This window comes from Coregonus lavaretus (assembly GCF_964263955.1).
Source record: "Coregonus lavaretus genome assembly, contig: HAP1_SCAFFOLD_1751, whole genome shotgun sequence".
In the NCBI taxonomy this organism is placed as follows: domain Eukaryota; kingdom Metazoa; phylum Chordata; class Actinopteri; order Salmoniformes; family Salmonidae; genus Coregonus; species Coregonus lavaretus.
The window spans coordinates 10,323-31,038 of NW_028162990.1; the positions used below are offsets into that span (position 1 = coordinate 10,323).

At 41.9% G+C, this 20,716-nt stretch overlaps 1 protein-coding gene across 1 annotated transcript in view; it reads left to right on the top strand.

The window, feature by feature from the left end:
• The first annotated feature begins 808 nt into the window (after positions 1-808).
• The window catches only part of LOC311118603 (uncharacterized protein), a 50,197-nt gene continuing 30,289 nt past the window's right edge, over positions 809-20,716 (top strand). The window contains exons 1-3 of the mRNA XM_084193393.1: positions 809-941; positions 10,230-10,465; positions 10,631-12,431. Of these exons, the coding sequence (XP_084049519.1) occupies positions 874-941; positions 10,230-10,465; positions 10,631-12,431 (2,105 nt within the window). The 5' untranslated portion in view covers positions 809-873. The remainder of the gene's footprint in view (positions 942-10,229; positions 10,466-10,630; positions 12,432-20,716) is intronic.

The following is a 20,716-nucleotide window of genomic DNA, read 5'->3' on the forward strand; positions in this document are numbered from 1 at the left end:
TCAAATCTTTCCTTAACATTATAATTATTGCACAATACTGATAACGGATCAGCTCCTAGAGAGATATTAACACCTACAGCTGCAAATATTGAGGCGGCTTATTCTAAATCACAGATTTGGCACATCATTGTTCACATGTTAGGCTACACATCATGAAATATATTGAGACAGATTACTGACAGTAGCAGAATAGAACTCAATTGATTGAACATGAAATGTATTTCAATATGATTGAAATAGGCCTATAGCCTACTGTTTATATTTTAAAGCAGTCATCTCGGTTTTCATTTGAAGCATCATTTTATACGTCCTTGTTTGTATCAATTGCAAAGACATTGACAACTTTGTATTTGTAGTCAACTTCTTTTCTGAATTAATCGGCTCCTACGAAGGTTCTAACGATGAACTTAAGATCAATTTAGCCTTTAGATGCTTTTGAGAAACCGGGCCCTGGATAAGAACATCTGCTAAATGACTAAAATGTCAAATGTAAATGTTTTCTTTGACAGGTTCTGTATATGTATTACAAATGTAGTTATTTGTTACATTTGACTGTGTGCATCCCATATTTTTATTTCTATGAGAGTGAGGCAATCTCTGACATTAAACCGTCAAGTGTGTCATTTTACAACCAACCCCATGCCATGATTAGATAGTGAAAAAACACACCAATCTCTTTCATAATTTCTTCAAACAATACAATTTAATTTACCAACATTTCTGAAAATGGATATATAGCGTTTTTGGAATGAAACTCTTCTTATGTTTCCCATCTGAGCTCAGAGTAGATGAGAGACGTAATGTTTGTCTCTGTTGTGTTGAAGTCCAATCAAGCAGGAGAGACCAGCCTCCCCTGTACCCAGCTGTGTGTCCATGAAGAGTGACCGGTCTATGGAACAACCTATAACGTTTAGAGAGGGAGACTTTTCTACTGAACAAAGGTAAGAAGAACTCATGGGTCATGGTCAGTGAGTCAAACAACATTGTCTCTAGTCATTTCTCCTCTCCCATTTTACCATTTATTTTTGTTGTTTTCATAATCCATAGACTAATACTTTTTTCAATTTTCATAGTCCTGAAACAATATTAAACAAACACAACATTCGCTGTGTGTGAGTGTGTGTGCACTCCCTGGATAAGGAGATGTAATCTCTATCCTGATTGCCTAGTCACTTTCACCCCTACCTACATATTACCTCAACTACCTGGTACCCCTGCACAATTTTTATTTTATTTGATTTCACCTTTATTTAACCAGGTAAGCCAGTTGAGAACAAGTTCTCATTTACAACTGCGACCTGGCCAAGATAAAGCAAAGCAGTGCGATAAAAACAACAACACAGAGTTACATATGGGGTAAAACAAAACATAAAGTCAAAAATACAACAGAAAATATATATACAGTGTGTGCAAATGTAGTAAGTTATGGAGGTAAGGCAATAAATAGACCATAGTGCAAAATAGTTACAATTTAGTATTAACACTGGAGTGATAGATGTGCAGAAGATGATGTGCAAATAGAGATACTGGGGTGCAAATGAGCAAAATAAATAACAATATGGGGATGAGGTAGTTGGGTGGGCTAATTACAGATGGGCTGTGTACAGGTGCAGTGATCGGTAAGCTGCTCTGACAACTGATGCTTAAAGTTAGTGAGGGAGATAAGAGTCTCCAGCTTCAGAGATTTTTGCAGTTCGTTCCAGTCATTAGCAGCAGAGAACTGGAAGGAATGGCAGCCAAAGGAGGTGTTGGCTTTTGGGGATGACCAGTGAGATAAACCTGCTGGAGCGCACACTAGGGGTGGGTGTTGCTATGGTGACCAATGAGCTAAGTTAAGGTGGGGATTTGCCTAGCAGAGATTTATAGATGTAGTGAGGGCCAGCCAACAAGAGCGTACAGGTCACAATGGTGGGTAGTATATGGGGCTTTGGTGACAAAACGGATGGCACTGTAATAGACTACATCCAATTTGCTGAGTAGAGTGTTGGAGGCTATTTTGTAAATGACATCGCCGAAGTCAAGGATCGGTAGGATAGTCAGTTTTATGAGGGCATGTTTGGCAGCATGAGTGAAGGAGGCTTTGTTGCGAAATAGGAAGCCGATTCTAGATTTAACTTTGGATTGGAAATGCTTAATGTGAGTCTGGAAGGAGAGTTTTACGGTCTAACCAGACACCTAGGTGTTTGTAGTTGTCCACATATTCTAAGTCAGACTCGTCGAGAGTAGTGATTCTAGTCGGGTGGGCGGGTGCAAGCAGCGTTCGATTGAAGAGCATGCATTTAGTTTTACTAGTGTTTAAGAGCAGTTGGAGGCTACGGAAGGAGTGTTGTATGGCATTGAAGCTCGTTTGCAGGTTTGTTAACACAGTGTCCAATGAAGGGCCAGATGTATACAAAATGGTGTCGTCTGCGTAGAGGTGGATCTGAGAGTCACCAACAGCAAGAGCGACATCATTGATATACACAGAATAGAGTCGGCCCGAGAATTGAACCCTGTGGCACCCCAATAGAGACTGCCAGAGGTCCAGACAACAGGCCCTCCGATTTGACACATTGAACTCTATCTGAGAAGTAGTTGGTGAACCAGGCGAGGCAGGTATATGAGAAACCAAGGCTATTTAGTCTGCCAATTAGAATGCGGTGATTGACGGAGTCGAAAGCCTTGGCCAGGTCGATGAAGACGGCTGCACAGTACTGTCTTTTATCGATCGCGGTTATAATATCGTTTAGGACCTTGAGCGTGGCGGAGGTGCACCCATGACCAGCTCGGAAACCAGATTGCATAGCGGAGAAGGTACGGTGGGATTCGAAATGGTCGGTGATCTGTTTGTTAACTTGGCTTTCAAATACTTTCGAAAGGCAGGGCAGGATGGATATAGGTCTGTAACAGTTTGGATCTAGAGTGTCACCCCCTTTGAAGAGGGGGATGACCGCGGCAGCTTTCCAATCTCTGGGGATCTCAGACGATACGAAGGAGAGGTTGAACAGGCTAGTAATAGGGGTTGCGACAATTTCGGCTGCTAATTTTAGAAAGAAAGTTGCAGTGGAGTGGGCAAGTTGCAGTGGAGGGTGCAGAGCTGGTGGCCGGGGTAGTGGTAGCCAGGTGGAAAGCATGGCCAGCTGTAGCAAAATACTTGTTGAAATGTTCGATTATCGTAGATTTAGTGGTAGTGACAGTGTTTCCTAGCCTCAGTGCAGTGGGCAGCTGGGAAGAGGTGCTCTTATTCTCCATGGACTTTACAGTGTCCCAAAACTTTTTGGAGTTAGTGCTACAGGATGCAAATTTCTGTTTGAAAAAGCTAGCCTTTTTTGCTTTCCTAACTGATTGTGTATATTGGTATTTAAAGAACAACCAGGCATCCTCTACTGACAGAATGAGGTCAATATCCATCCAAGATACCCGGGCCAGGTCAATTAGAAAGGCCTGCTCGCTGAAGTGTTTTAGGGAGCGTTTGACAGTGATGTGGGGTGGTTATTTGACCGCGGACCCATTACGGACGCAGGCAATGAGGCAGTGATCGCTGCCAAGCAATACGAACTCTGAGGATAGATGGGGTTCAATCAATTCACATATGGTGTCCAGGGCACAGCTGGGGGCTGAGGGGGGTCTGTAGCAAGCGGCAACAGTGAGAGACTTATTTCTGATAAAAGCACAACTGCACTACTACGCCATCACCTCCAGTGATGCTATCTCTTTCATTGTTACCCAACGCTTAGGTTTACCTCCACTTTACTCATATCCTTCCATATCCTTGTCTGTACATAATGCCCTGAATCTTTTCTATAACACCCGGAAATCTGCCCCCTTTATTCTATGTACCCAACGCACTAGAAGACCAGTTCTTAGAGCCTTTAGCCGTATCCTTATTCTAGTCCTCCTCTGTTCCTCTGGTGATGTAGAGGCTAACCCAGGCCCTGCAGCCCTCAGTATCACTCCTACTCCCCAGGCGCTATCATTTGATGACTTCTGTAATCGCAAAAGTCTTGGTTTCTTGCACATAAATATCAGAAGTCTACTTCCTAAGTTTGAGTTATTCACTGCGTTAGCACACTCTGCCAACCCTGATGTTCTAGCAGTGTCTGAATCCTGGCTCAGGAAGGCCACCAAAAATTCTGAAATTTCCAAACCCCAACTATAACATTTTCCGTCTAGATAGAACTGCCAAAGGGGGTGGAGTTGCAATCTACTGTAGAGATAGCCTGCAGAGCTCTATCATACTATCCAGGTCTGTGCCCAAACAGTTTGAGCTTCTACTTCTAAAAATCCACCTTTCCAGAAATAAGTCTCTCACTGTTGCCGCTTGCTACAGACCCCCCTCAGCCCCCAGCTGTGCCCTGGACACCATATGTGAATTGATTGCCCCCCATTTATCCTCAGAGTTTGTACTGCTTGGTGACCTAAATTGGGATATGCTTAATACCCCAGCCATCCTACAATCCAAGCTAGATGCCCTCAACCTCACGCAAATTATCAACGAACCTACCAGGTACAACCCTAAATCCGTAAACATGGGTACCCTCATAGATATCATCCTGACTAACATACCCTCTAAATACACCTCAGCTGTCTTCAACCAGGATCTCAGCGATCACTGCCTTATTGCCTGCGTCCGTAACGGGTCCGCGGTCAAACGACCACCCCTCATCACTGTCAAACGCTCCCTAAAACACTTTAGCGAGGAGGCCTTCCTAATTGACCTGGCCCAGGTATCCTGGATGGATATAGATCTCATTCCGTCAGTAGAGGATGCCTGGTTGTTCCTTAAAAGTAATTTCCTCTCAATCTTAAATAAACATGCCCCATTCAAAAAATACAGAACTAAGAACCGAAATAGCCCCTGGTTCTTCTCAGACTTGACTGCCCTTGACCAGCACAAAAACATCCTGTGGCGTACAGCATTAGCATCAAATAGCCCCCGCGATATGCAACTTTTCAGGGAAGTTAGGAACCAATATACACAAGCAGTCAGGAAAGCAAAGGCTAACTTTTTCAAACAGAAATTTGCATCCTGTAGCACTAACTCCAAAAAGTTTTGGGACACTGTAAAGTCCATGGAGAATAAGAGCACTTCCTCCCAGCTGCCCACTGCACTGAGGCTAGGAAACACTATCACCACCGATAAATCTACAATAATCGAGAATTTCAACAAGCATTTTGCTACAGCTGGCCGTGCTTTCCATCTGGCTACCACTAACCCGGCCACCAACTCTGCACCCTCTGCTGCAACTTGCCCATGCCCCCCCCCGCTTCTCCTTCACACAAATTCAGACAGCTGATGTTTTGAAAGCGCTGCAAAATCTGGACCCCTACAAATCAGCTGGGCTAGACAATCTGGACCCTTTCTTTCTAAAACTAGCCGCCGAAATTGTCGCAACCCCTATTACTAGTCTGTTCAACCTCTCTTTCATAACGTCTGAGATCCCCAGAGATTGGAAAGCTGCCGCGGTCATCCCCCTCTTCAAAGGGGGTGACACTCTAGATCCAAACTGCTACAGACCTATATCCATCCTGCCCTGCCTTTCGAAAGTATTCGAAAGCCAAGTTAACAAACAGATCATCGACCATTTCGAATACCACCGTACCTTCTCCGCTATGAAATCCGGTTTCCGAGCTGGTCACGGGTGCACTTCAGCCACGCTCAAGGTCCTAAACGATATTATAACCGCGATTGATAATAGACAGTACTGTGCAGCCATCTTCATCGACCTGGCCAAGGCTTTCGACTCTGTCAACCACCGCATTCTTATTGGCAGACTAAATAGCCTTGGTTTCTCAAATGACTGCCTCGCCTGGTTCACCAACTACTTCTCAGATAGAGTTCAGTGTGTCAAATCGGAGGGCATGTTGTCTGGACCTATGGCAGTCTCTATGGGGGTGCCACAGGGTTCAATTCTTGGGCCGACACTTTTCTCCGTGTATATCAATGATGTCGCTCTTGCTGCTGGTGACTCTCAGATCCACCTCTACGCAGACGACACCATTTTGTATACATCTGGCCCTTCATTGGACACTGTGTTAACAAACCTCCAAACGAGCTTCAATGCCATACAACAATCCTTCAGTAGCCTCCAACTGCTCTTAAACACTAGTAAAACTAAATGCATGCTTTTCAATCGAACGCTGCTGGCACCCGCCCACCCGACTAGAATCACCACTCTCGACGGGTCTGACCTAGAGTATGTGGACAACTACAAATACCTAGGTGTCTGGTTAGACTGTAAACTCAACTTCCAGACACACATGAAGAATCTCCAATCCAAAGTTAAATCTAGAATCGGCTTCCTATTTCGCAACAAAGCCTCCTTCACTCATGCTGCCAAACATGCCCTCGTAAAACTGACTATCCTACCGATCCTTGACTTCGGCGATGTCATTTACAAAATAGCCTCCAACACTCTACTCAGCAAATTGGATGTAGTCTATCACAGTGCCATCCGTTTTGTCTCCAAAGCCCCATACACTACCCACCACTGTGACCTGTACGCTCTTGTTGGCTGGTCCTCACTACATGTTCGTCGTCAAACCCACTGGCTCCAGGCCATCTATAAATCACTGCTAGGCAAATCCCCGCCTTATCTTAGCTCATTGGTCACCATAGCAGCACCCACCCGTAGTCTGCGCTCCAGCAGGTATATCTCACTGGTCATTCCCAAAGCCAACACCTCCTTTGGCCGCCATTCCTTCCAGTTCTCTGCTGCCAATGACTGGAACGAATTGCAAAAATCTCTGAAGCTGGAGACTCTTATCTCCCTCAATAACTTTAAGTATCAGTTGTCAGAGCACCTTACCGATCACTGCACCTGTACACAGCCCATCTGAAATTAGCCCACCCAACTACCTCATCCCTATATTGTTATTTATTTTGCTCTTTTGCACCCCAGTATCTCTATTTGCACATAATCTCTTGCACATCTAGCATTCCAGTGTTAATACTATTGTAATTATTCTGCACTATAGCCTATTTATTGCCTTACCTCCATAACTTGCTACATTTGCACACACTGTATATACAGTGGGGAAAAAAAGTATTTAGCCAGCCATCAATTGTGCAAGTTCTCCCACTTAAAAAGATGAGAGAGGCCTGTAATTTTCATCATAGGTACACGTCAACTATGACAGACAAATTGAGGAAAAAAAATCCAGAAAATCACATTGTAGGATTTTTAATGAATTTATTTGCAAATTATGGTGGAAAAAAAGTATTTGGTCACATACAAACAAGCAAGATTTCTGGCTCTCACAGACCTGTAACTTCTTCTTTAAGAGGCTCCTCTGTCCTCCACTCATTACCTGTATTAATGGCACCTGTTTGAACTTGTTATCAGCATTAAAAGACACCTGTCCACAACCTCAAACAGTCACACTCCAAACTCCACTATGGCCAAGACCAAAGAGCTGTCAAAGGACACCAGAAACAACATTGTAGACCTGCACCAGGCTGGGAAGACTGAATCTGCAATAGGTTAGCAGCTTGGTTTGAAGATATCATCTGTGGGAGCAATTATTAGGAAATGGAAGACATACAAGACCACTGATAATCTCCCTCGATCTGGGGCTCCACGCAAGATCTCACCCCGTGGGGTCAAAATGATCACAAGAACGGTGAGCAAAAATCCCAGAACCACACGGGGGGACCTAGTGAATGACCTGCAGAGAGCTGGGACCAAAGTAACAAAGCCTACCATCAGTAACACACTACGCCGCCAGGGACTCAAATCCTGCAGTGCAAGACGTGTCCCCTTGCTTAAGCCAGTACATGTCCAGGCCCATCTGAAGTTTGCAAGAGTGCATTTGGATGATCCAGAAGAGGATTGGGAGAATGTCATATGGTCAGATGAAACCAAAATAGAACTTTTTGGTAAAAACTCAACTCGTCGTGTTTGGAGGACAAAGAAAGCTGAGTTGCATCCAAAGAACACCATACCTACTGTGAAGCATGGGGGTGGAAACATCATGCTTTGGGGCTGTTTTTCTGCAAAGGGACCAGGACGACTGATCCGTGTAAAGGAAAGAATGAATGGGGCCATGTATCATGAGATTTTGAGTGAAAACCTCCTTCCATCAGCAAGGGCATTGAAGATGAAACGTGGCTGGGTCTTTCAGCATGACAATGATCCCAAACACACCGCCCGGGCAACAAAGGAGTGGCTTCGTAAGAAGCATTTCAAGGTCCTGGAGTGGCCTAGCCAGTCTCCAGATCTCAACCCCATAGAAAATCTTTGGAGGGAGTTGAATGTCCGTGTTGCCCAGCGACAGCCCCAAAACATCACTGCTCTAGAGGAGATCTGCATGGAGGAATGGGCCAAAATACCATTAACAGTGTGTGAAAACCTTGTGAAGACTTACAGAAAACGTTTGACCTGTGTCATTGCCAACAAAGGGTATATAACAAAGTATTGAGAAACTTTTGTTATTGACCAAATACGTATTTTCCACCATAATTTGCAAATAAATTCATAAAAAATCCTACAATGTGATTTTCTGGATTTTTTTTCCTCATTTTGTCTGTCATAGTTGACGTGTACCTATGATGAAAATTACAGGCCTCTCTCATCTTTTTAAGTGGGAGAACTTGCACAATTGGTGGCTGACTAAATACTTTTTTTCCCCACTGTATATTTTCTGTTGTATTTCTGACTTTATGTTTTTTACCCCATATGTAACTCTGTGTTGTTTTTATTGCACTACTTTGCTTTATCTTGGCCAGGTCGCAGTTGTAAATGAGAACCTGTTCTCAACTGGCTTACCTGGTTAAATAAAGGTGAAATAAAATAAAATAAAAAGGCACCGATTGAGCCGGTCTATATGTATGGGGGGTGGGACAAAGGAGCTGTCTAAGGCAGGTTGAGCTGTGCTGGGGGATCTACAGTGAAATAGTACAATAAGAAATAACCGAAACAGCAATAAGCAAGGCATATTGACATGGGAGAGAGGCATGTTATTCGAGAGAGCTAAGACAACAGCTGGTAATGGCAACGAAAGTTTGAGCTGAGGCTAAACAGATCAACAGGATGGGGTACCGTATAAAGGAACAGTCCAGCAGGCATCAGCTGTATAGCTGAGTGATCATAAGGTCCAGTGAACAGCAATAAGTAAGTCCGAGAGCAGTTCAGTGGCTGCTACGCAACAGGCGTATCATCAACTTCTGAGTTGATATAGTTTAGTAATATCACTGTGGACATGTTTCTACAACCTTCTGAGTTCATATAGTTTAGTAATACCACTGTGGACATGTTTCTACAACCTGCTGAGTTCATATAGTTTAGTAATACCACTGTGGACATGTTTCTACAACCTTCTGAGTTCATATAGTTTAGTAATACCACTGTGGACATGTTATCCATTCCAGAGGCTACTACCACTCAGAGAGCAGAGTATTCTGTTCCCAGCTGTCTGTCTATGAACAGTGACTTCTCCATGAATCGTCCTGTCAATTCCAGTGGTGATGGATCAATTACCTTTGACCCAAGGTCCGTCACTAGTCAGAATAATATTACTAGTGAAGAGGAGAATATTCAAGATGTCATATAGATATGTTTTGTAATGTGTAGTTTGTTTTAACAGTTTATTAGAGCGATTACTGCACCTTCTTTTGTCTCTGTAGTGGATGGTCTACTCTGTTAGAGGATCAGTATTAACATCTAAAATCTCTCTCTCCTTTATCTCTGTAGTGGAAGGTCTACTCTGTTAGAGGATCAGTATTAACATCTAAAATCTCTCTCTCCTTTATCTCTGTAGTGGAAGGTCTACTCTGCCAGAGGATCAGTATTAACATCTACAATCTCTCTCTCTCTCTCCTTTATCTCTGTAGTGGATGGTCTACTCTGTTAGAGGATCAGTATTAACATCTACAATCTCTCTCTCTCTCTCTCCTTTATCTCTGTAGTGGAAGGTCTACTCTGCCAGAGGATCAGTATTAACATCTACAATCTCTCTCTCCTTTATCTCTGTAGTGGAAGGTCTACTCTGTTAAAGGATCAGTATTAACATCTACAATCTCTCTCTCCTTTATCTCTGTAGTGGAAGGTCTACTCTGCCAGAGGATCAGTATTAACATCTACAATATATCTCTCTCTCCTTTATCTCTGTAGTGGAAGGTCTACTCTGTTAGAGGATCAGTATTAACATCTACAATCTCTCTCTCTCTTTTATCTCTGTAGTGTTTGGTCTACTCTGTTAAAGGATCAGTATTAACATCTACAATCTCTCTCTCTCCTTTATCTCTGTAGTGGAAGGTCTACTCTGCCAGAGGATCAGTCCAGGTGTGCAGTGTGTCAGCAGGTGCTGAGGGATCCAGTCTCTATCACCTGTGGACACAGGTTCTGCAGACAGTGCATCACCAGATACTGGGAGAAACCTGCTCCTTCAGGAGACTATGACTGTCCTAAGTGTAGAAAGAGATCCAGGACACGGCCTGTACTACAGCAGCTGAGTCAACCCAATAAAACAAGAGGCTCTGAAAACAGTAAGACCACTTGCACACGTGGGCCAAGTCAATACCTTAATATGATTTACAGTAGTTAACTACAATATTATGAGATAATAGAAGTTACTGTAGTTGTGGAAGGCCCACTTTTCATCCTGTCAATGAATGTTTCTGATACACATCATTTTTCCTCTTCCCTTGTAGTGGATGACAGCCTGCAGAGAGCTATAGTAAACCATAAAGACAGTCTGAAAAGGAGGTATGAATGTGTGATAGAAGGTATGGAAAAAGCAGGGAACCAAACTCCCCTCAACAGGATTTACACAGAGCTCTACATCACAGAAGGAGAGAGTGAAGGGGTTAACAATGAACATGAGGTGTGGCAGCTAGAGACAGCATCCAGGACACCAACCTCACATGACACAGCAATCCACTGCAATGACATCTTTAAACCCTTACCAGGCCAAGAGAGAAGCATCAGAACTGTGCTGACGAATGGCATCGCTGGCATCGGAAAAACAGTCTCTGTGCAGAAGTTCATCCTAGACTGGGCTGAAGAGAAGGCGAACCAAGATGTGGATATCATATTTGTGCTTCCTTTCCGGGAGCTGAACTTGATTAAAGATCTCCAGTACAGTCTTCTCAGACTTTTAAATGGCTTCCACAAAGAACTAGACATAGGCAATGCAAAGAAACTCACTGCCTGTAAAGCTATGTTCATTTTTGATGGTTTGGATGAAAGCAGACTTCCATTGGATTTCCAGCACAATGAAAAGGTGTCTGATGTCACCCACACATCGTCTGTCGATGTTCTGCTGACAAACCTCATCAAGGGGAATCTGCTTCCCTCTGCTCTCCTATGGATAACCTCCCGACCAGCAGCAACCAATCAGATCCCCCCTAAGTGTGTTGACCAGGTGACAGAGGTACGAGGGTTCAATGACCCACAGAAGGAGGAGTACTTCAGGAAGAGATTCAGTGATGAGGACCTGGCCAGCAGAATCATCTCACACATAAAGACATCAAGGAGCCTCCACATCATGTGCCACATTCCAGTCTTCTGTTGGATTTCTGCAATAGTCCTTGAACACATGTTGAGTACAGACAAGAGGAGAGAGATGCCCACGACTCTGACTGAGATGTCAATATACTTCCTGCTCATTCAGACCAGCCTGAAGAACCAGAAATATCATGGAAGAGATGAGATGGATCAACAGGAGCTCATGGAGTCAGATAAGGAAATTCTTCTGAAGCTGGGGAAGCTGGCGTTTGAAAATCTGGAGAAGGGTAATCTCATGTTCTATGAAGAAGACCTGAAAGAGTGTGGCATTGATGTCAAAGAAGCCTCAGTGTACTCAGGAGTGTGCACACAAATCTTTAAAGAAGAGTCTGTGTTATTTCAGAGAGTGGTGTACTGCTTTGTTCATCTGAGCATTCAGGAGTTTCTCTCAGCTGTCTACATGTACCATTGTTACACAACCAAGAACATGGATGCACTGAAGCCCTTCCTCAAGAGAAAGTCTAGAGCTGCATCTGAAGAGCTAACCTTGCATGAGCTGCTGAAGAGTACCGTGGATAAAGCCTTGGAGAGCAAGAACGGACACCTGGACCTCTTTGTCCGCTTCCTTCATGGCATGTCACTGGAGTCCAATCAGAAACTCCTACGAGGTCTGGTGACACAGACAGAAAGCAGTCCAGACAGCGTCCAGAAAACAATCCGATCCCTTAAGGTGATGCAGAGGAAGAACATCTCCCCTGAGAGGTGCATCAATCTCTTCCACTGTCTGATAGAGATGAAAGACCATTCAGTACAGGAGGAAATCCAAGCGTACTTGAGGTCAGAGAAGAGATCCAAAAACCTCACACTTTCTCAGTGTTCAGCGCTGGCCTACATGCTACAGATATCAGAGGAGGTTCTGGATGTGTTTGACCCGAAGGTATACAAGACATCAGAGGAGGGTCGTAGGAGACTGCTCCCAGCTGTGAGAGGCTGCAGGAAAGCTATGTAAGTATTCATGGAAATATCCCACACCAAAATACATTGTAGTTACAGCAGCATTTTTATTGGCTGACTGGCTCTGTAAGTACTCATGTGACTATCCCTCAGACCAAACTTTACTGTATGTAAGAACAACAATATTTTCATTGGCTGACAAAACTTTCTATCAGCTGAAAAGTCTTAAACAAACTAATACAAACGGATCAGAAAAAGTTGTAGCATTGAGACATCTATACACAGTGTTCACATTATTAGTGCAGGGGTAACTGTAGGCAGGGAAGCTAAATGTAACATTTTAATACAACCTGTTCCTCATGGTATTTACTCTGTTGACAGACTCACTGGCTGTAAATTCACAGACATATCCTGTGAACTGTTGGCCTCAGCTCTCAGTTCAAACCCCTCACACCTGAGAGAGCTGGATCTGAGTAACAATGACCTGAAGGATTCAGGAGTGAAGCTGCTCTCTGCTGGACTGGGGAATCCCCACTGTAAACTGGAGACTCTGAGGTCAGTATTCCTGTAGTTGGTCAACAAGTGATAACTGTTCACCAGATCCACATGTGTTTACCAGGCACAAATAGTCCACACCATATGTGTTTGGACAGTGAAGCTTACAGTTTTACATTTGGTGCTATGCTCCAGCATTTTGGATTTGAGATTGTTTCATATTAGGCAACAGTACAGAATGTCACTTTTTTTTATATTTGAGGGTATTTTCATACATATCTGTTTTACCGTTTAGAAATGAAAGCACTTAATGTATCTAGTTCTCCCGTTTGAAAAAGTCATAAGTATTTGGACAAATTATTTTAGTCTAAAGTTTAGTGTTTGGTCTTTGAATATTATTTGCCTGTAGTGATTGTGATAGTGACATCAACCTCTTGGTTGTGTTTTAGATTATGTTTTTCCTAATAGAAACTGAATGGTGAATAATGTCCTGTCATTTTGGAGTCACTTCACTTGTATTGTCAGTAAGAATAGAATATGTTTCTGAACACTTCTACATTCATGTGGATGCTACCATGATTATGAATAATCATGAATGAATCGTGAATAATGATGAATGAGAAAGTTACAGAGGAACAAGGATCATACCCCCTCTGTTATTGGTAATGGTGAGAGGTTAGTGTCACGGTTTACTAAGCCAGAACCCAGAAGCAGACCAAGACAAGGTGAGTTGAAATGAAGGTGAGTATTTATTTAACAGATTCACAAAACGATGTAGAATAATCCAGGGGACAGAGCGGACGGCGGAGATGAGTTGGTGGAGGTGCAGTGGTAGATCCAAGAATGGCTCGGCAGCCGCCGACAACCAGGCAGGGGTTGGGTGAAGGTTCCGGGAGATTGACTGCAGATAGAAACAAAACGGAGGTAAGTACACAGCAAGCCAACAAGGTGCAAAACAACAAAACTAACGCTAAAAACTCCAAGGCTGATACACTGACAAACATACTGTTCATGCCTAACGATCCGGCATGGAATGGATTTCAGGTCAGGGCTTAAGAAGGGTGATGATCAGGACCAGGTGTGCAGACCGCTGATGAGATGCAGGTGCGGTTAATCGGGAGATCTCCCGCCTAGCAACGTCGCCCGGCAACCAGGCCGGGAGCGTTCACGAACCCTCAGGAAACTGGAGATTCCGAGCAGAAAAATGGCAACACAGGCAGGAACCGACTCAGGATGCAGGGTTCAAGACAGTTAGCATGTTTTGTTGTAGCCTCTGTAACATTCTCATTCATTATAATTAATGATTCATTCATGATTTTTCTTAATCATGGCATCATCAGGATTAAATTAGTAGTGTTTAGAAACATGTTATCTACTCACTTAGACAGAAGATTAATCCAGTCATCATCCACCATTCAGTTAATATTGGGCAAAACATAACCAAAAACACAACCAAAACAAACTGCAAATGCAACCAACAAGTTTACAACCAAATACTCAACTTTTGACTACTTTAATACACTATAAGTGAATTGGTCAGAATACTTATGACTTCTTCAAATAGGGGAACTAGATATATAAAGTGCTTTCATTTCTAAACGGTGAAACAGATATGTATGAAAATACCCTCACATAAAAGGTGACATTATATACTGTCACCTCTTATGAAACATTTGATCTCAAATCCAAAATGCTGCAGTATAGAGCCACATTTAAAATGTTAGCTTCACTGTCAAACTAGATATGGTGTGGACTCAATACAATCTAAATCTGATACCTCACTGTCTGTCTTTTGACTGATACTGCTTTTTAAACTGCTCTTGTCAGTCTACTCAAATATTTGTACTATACATGTTTCTCTCTACAATCAATATATGATCATTTCAAATAATGAAACATTCATTAATTTATGAATAGATATGGCAGGACACTGATATATCTGAATATGTTGAAAAGATATATTGCCACTCTATTTTCACCACCAAAGAATAGCAGTGTGGTTTTAATATGATTTGACTCTTTGCAGGCTGTCAGGCTGTCTAGTCACAGAGGAAGGCTGTGCTTCTCTGGTCTCAGCTCTGAAGTCAAACCCCTCACACCTGAGAGAGCTGGATCTGAGTAACAATGACCTGAAGGATTCAGGAGTGAAGCTGCTCTCTGCTGGACTGGGGAATCCACACTGTAAACTGGAGACTCTGAGGTCAGTATTCCTGTAGTTGGTCAACAAGTGATAACTGTTCACCAGATCCACATGTGTTTACCAGGCACACATAGTCCACACCAAATGTGTTTGGACAGTGAAGCTTACAGTTTTACATTTGGTTTTTAGATACAATGTTTCATATTATGCAACAGTACAGAATGTCACCTTTTATTTAAAGATTTTCATACATATACAGTGAGGGAAAAAAGTATTTGATCCCCTGCTGATTTTGTACGTTTGCCCACTGACAAAGAAATGTTCAGTCTATAATTTTAATGGTAGGTTTATTTGAACAGTGAGAGACAGAATAACAACAAAAAAATCCAGAAAAACACATGTCAAAAATGTTATAAATTGATTTGCATTTTAATGAGGGAAATAAGTATTTGACCCCCTCTCAATCAGAAAGATTTCTGGCTCCCAGGTGTCTTTTATACAAGTAACGAGCTGAGATTAAAGGGAGTGCTCCTAATCTCAGCTTGTTACCTGTATAAAAGACACCTGTCCACAGAAGCAATCAATCAGATTCCAAACTCTCCACCATGGCCAAGACCAAAGAGCTCTCCAAGGATGTCAGGGACAAGATTGTAGACCTACACAAGGCTGGAATGGGCTACAAGACCATCGCCAAGCAGATTGGTGAGAAGGTGACAACAGTTGGTGCGATTATTCGCAAATGGAAGAAACACAAAAGAACTGTCAATCTCCCTCGGCCTGGGGCTCCATGCAAGATCTCACCTCGTGGAGTTGCAATGATCATGAGAATGGTGAGGAATCAGCCCAGAACTACACGGGAGGATCTTGTCAATGATCTCAAGGCAGCTAGGACCATAGTCACCAAGAAAACAATTGGTAACATACTACGCCGTGAAGGACTGAAATCCTGCAGCGCCCGCAAGGTCCCCCTGCTCAAGAAAGCACATATACATGACCGTCTGAAGTTTGCCAATGAACATCTGAATGATTCAGATGAGAACTGGATGAAAGTGTAGTGGTCAGATGAGACCAAAATCGAGCTCTGTGGCATCAACTCAACTCGCCGTGTTTGGAGGAGGAGGAATGCTGCCTATGACCCCAAGAACACCATCCCCACCGTCAAACATGGAGGTGGAAACATTATGCTTTGGGGGTGTTTTTCTGCTAAGGGGACAGGACAACTTCACCGCATCAAAGGGACGATGGACGGGGCCATATACCGTCAAATCTTGGGTGAGAACCTCCTTCCCTCAGCCAGGGCATTGAAAATGGGTCGTGGATGGGTATTCCAGCATGACAATGTCCCAAAACACATGGCCAAGGCAACAAAGGAGTAGCTCAAGTAGAAGTACATTAAGACTAGCTAGTCTCCAGACCTTAATCCTATAGAAAATCTGTGGAGGGAGCTGAAGGTTCGAATTGCCAAACGTCATCCTCGAAACCTTAATGACTTGGAGAAGATCTGCAAAGAGGAGTGGGACAGAATCCCTCCTGAGATTTGAGCAAACCTGATGGCCAATTACAAGAAACGTCTGACCTCTGATTGCCAACAAGGGTTTTGCCACCAAGTACTAAGTCATATTTTGCAGAGGGGTCAAATACTTATTTCCCTCATTAAAATGCAAATCAATTAATAACATTTTTGACATGTGTTTTTCAGGATTTTTGTTGTTGTTATTCTGTCTCTCACTGTTCAAATAAACCTACCATTAAAATTATAGACTGATCATGTCTTTGTCAGTGGGAAAACATACAAAATCAGCAGGGGATCAAATAATTTTTTCCCTCACTGTTTATTTTACCGTTTAGAAATGAAAGTACTTTATTATGTAGTTCTCCTATTTGAAAGAGTCATAATTATTTAGACAAATTAATTTAGTCAAAAGTTTAGTGTTTGGTCCAATATTCTTTGCCTGCAGTGATTACATCAAGCTTGTGATTCTACAAACTTGTTGAATGCATTTGCAGTTTGGTTGTGTTTTGGATTATGTTTTTCCCAATAGAAACTGAATGGTGAATAATGTCCTGTCATTTTGGAATCACTTCACTTGTATTGTCAGTAAGAATAGAAGATGTTTCAGAACACTTCTACATTCATGTGGATGCTACCATGATTATGAATAATCATGAATGAATCGTGAATGATGATGAATGAGAAAGTTACAGAGGAACAAGGATCATACTGGATAAAGTAATCCTTCTACCCCCCCGCCCCTAAAAAAAAAAAAAAAAAAAAAAAAATGGTAAAGTGGTTATCCCACTGGCTATAGGGTGAATGCACCAACTTGTAAGTCGCTCTGGATAAGAGCGTCTGCTAAATGACGTAAATGTAAATGTATACCTCCTCTGTTATTGGTAATGGTGAGAGGTTAGCATGTTTTGTTGTAGCCTCTGTAACTTTCTCACTCATTATTATTCATGATTCATTCATGATTTTTCTTAATCATGGCATCATCAGGATTAATTTAGTAGTGTTTAGATACATGTTATTTACTCTCTTAGACAGAAAATTACTCCAGTCATCATCCACCATTTTAATATTGGGCAAAACACAACCCAAAACACAACCAAAACAAACCGCAAATGCAACCAACGAGTTTGAGACCAACTACGAAACTTTTGACTACGTTAATACACTATAAGTCAAATGGTCAGAATACGTTTCACTTCGTCAAATGGGGGGACTAGATACATAAAGTAATTTCATTTCTAAACAGTGAAACAGATATGTATTAAAATATCCTCAAATAAAAGGTCACATTATATACTGTCACCTCATATGAAACATTTGATCTCAAATCCAAAATGCTGGAGTAAAGAGCCACATTTAAAATGTTAGCTTCACTGTCAAACTAGATATGGTGTGGACTGTATACTCAATACAATCTAAATCTGATACCTCACTGTCTGTCTTTTGACTGATACTGCTTTTTAAACTGCTCTGGTCAGTCTACTCAAATATTTTTACTATACATGTTTCTCTCTGCAGACAATACTTTGATAATTTGTCATATCTAATAATAAAACATCCATTTATGAATAGATATGGCAGGTTTCAGGACACATTTAATCAATGAATTGATTTTCACATTAGTATAACAATATGACCATACAATTCTAGGAGATGGAAGATGAATCTATATGTTGTTTAAGAGAATAAACCAAATGCATCTGCCATTGTCCTTCTACACTACTGATGTTAAATTAACAGTGTGTTTGTGAAATCATGATGATCTCTCTGTCAGGCTGTCAGGCTGTCTAGTCACAGAGGAAGGCTGTGCTTCTCTGGTCTCAGCTCTGAAGTCAAACCCCTCACACCTGAGAGAGCTGGATCTGAGTAACAATGACCTGAAGGATTCAGGAGTGAAGCTGCTCTCTGCTGGACTGGGGAATCCCCTCTGTAAACTGGAGACTCTGAGGTCAGTATTCCTGTAGTTGGTCAACAAGTGATAACTGTTCACCAGATCCACATGTGTTTACCAGGCACACATAGTCCACACCATATGTGTTTGGACAGTGAAGCTTACAGTTTTACATTTGGTGCTATGCTCCATCATTTTGGATTTGAGGTATAATGTTTCATATTAGGCGACAGTACAGATTGTCTCCTTTTATTTAAAGTTATTCATAAATATATATTTTTTACCGTTTAGAAATGAAAGCACTTTACGTATCTAGTTCTCCCATTTTAAATCGTAATTATTTGGACAAATTCAATTAGTCGAAAGTTTAGTGGGCTCCCGAGTGGCGCAGCAGTGTAAGGCACTGCATCTCAGTGCTTGAGGCGTCACTACAGACCCCCTGGTTCGATTCCAGGCTGTATCACAACCGGCCGTGATTGGGAGTCCCACAGGGCGGTGTACAATTGGCCCAGCGTCGTCCGGGTTTGGCCGGTGTAGGCCGTCATTGTAAATAAGAATTTGTTCTTAACTGACTTGCCTAGTTAAATTAAAAATAATTTTAAAAAAGTGTTTGGTCCAATATTCTTTACCTGCAGTGATTACATCAAGCTTGTGATTCTACAAACTTGTTGAATACATTTGCAGTTTGTCTTGGTTGTGTTTTAGATGATGTTTTTCCCAATAGAAACTGAATGGTGAATAATGTCCTGTCATTTTGGAGTCACTTCACTTGTATTGTCAGTAAGAATAGAAGATGTTTCTGAACACTTCTACATTCATGTGGATGCTACTATGATTATGAATAATCATGAATGAATCGTGAATGATGATGAATGAGAAAGTTACAGAGGAACAAGGATCATACCCCCTCTGTTATTGGTAATGGTGAGAGGTTAGCATGTTTTGTTGTAGCCTCTGTAACTTTCTCACTCATTATTATTCATGATTCATTCATGATTTTTCTTAATCATGGCATCATCAGGATTAATTTAGTAGTGTTTAGAAACATGTTATCTACTCACTTAGACAGAAAATTATTCCAGTTTTCATCCACCATTCAGTTACTATTGGACAAAACATAACCCAAAACACAACCAAAACAAACTGCAAATGCAACCAACGAGTTTGAGTCACAAGCTTGATGTAGTCATTGTGTTCAAGGAATATCGGACCAAATACTAAACTTTTGACTACTTTAATACACTATGAGTGAATTTGTCAGAATACTTATGACTTCTTCAAATGGGGGACTAGATACATAAAGTGCTTTCATTTCTAAACGGTGAAACAGATATGTATGAAAATATCCTCAAATAAAAGGTAACATTATATACTGTCACCTCATATGAAACATTTGATCTCAAATCCAAAATGCTGCAGTACAGAGCCACATTTAAAATGTTATCTTCAATGTCAAACTAGATATGGTGTGGACTGTATACTCAATACAATCTAAATCTGATACCTCACTGTCTGTCTTTTGACTGATACTGCTTTTTAAACTGCTCTGGTCAGTCTACTCAAATATTTTTACTATACATGTTTCTCTCTGTAGGCAATACTTTGATAATTTGTCATTTGTAATAATGAAACACCCATTTATGAATAGATATGGCAGGTTTCAGGACACTGATGTATCTGAACATTTTGAAAAAATATACTGCCACTATTTTCACCACCAAAGAATTGCAGTGTGATTTTAATATGATTTTACTCTTTGCAGGCTGTCACGCTGTCTAGTCACAGAGGAAGGCTGTGCTTCTCTGGTCTCAGCTCTGAAGTCAAACCCCTCACACCTGAGAGAGCTGGACCTGAGCTACAATCACCCAGGAGACTCAGGAGTCAGACTGCTCTCTGCTGGACTGGAGGATCCACACTGCAGACTGGAGAAACTCAAGTATGTAGAGGGTTTATGTAAATGTTCATATCAGACATGTTGGAGTTATCAGGCTAGTTAAGACAAACATTCTGACCACCACTTGGACTAAGTTATATAAAGACTGAGTGTGTATGTGTGTGTGTGTGTGTGTGTGTGTGTGTGTGTGTGTGTGTGTGTGTGTGTGTGTGTGTGTGTGTGAGTTCAGGTGTATCCCTCAATGACTGTCTGTTCTTCTGCTTACCGCTACAGTGTGGAACATGGTGGAGAGAACACAATGAAACCTGGACTTAGAAAATGTGAGTGTTTGACTAAGAATAAGTCTTAATTCAAGTGAAGTCAAAGTCAAAGACCACCATCATTACTTACTTGGTCATATTAAATA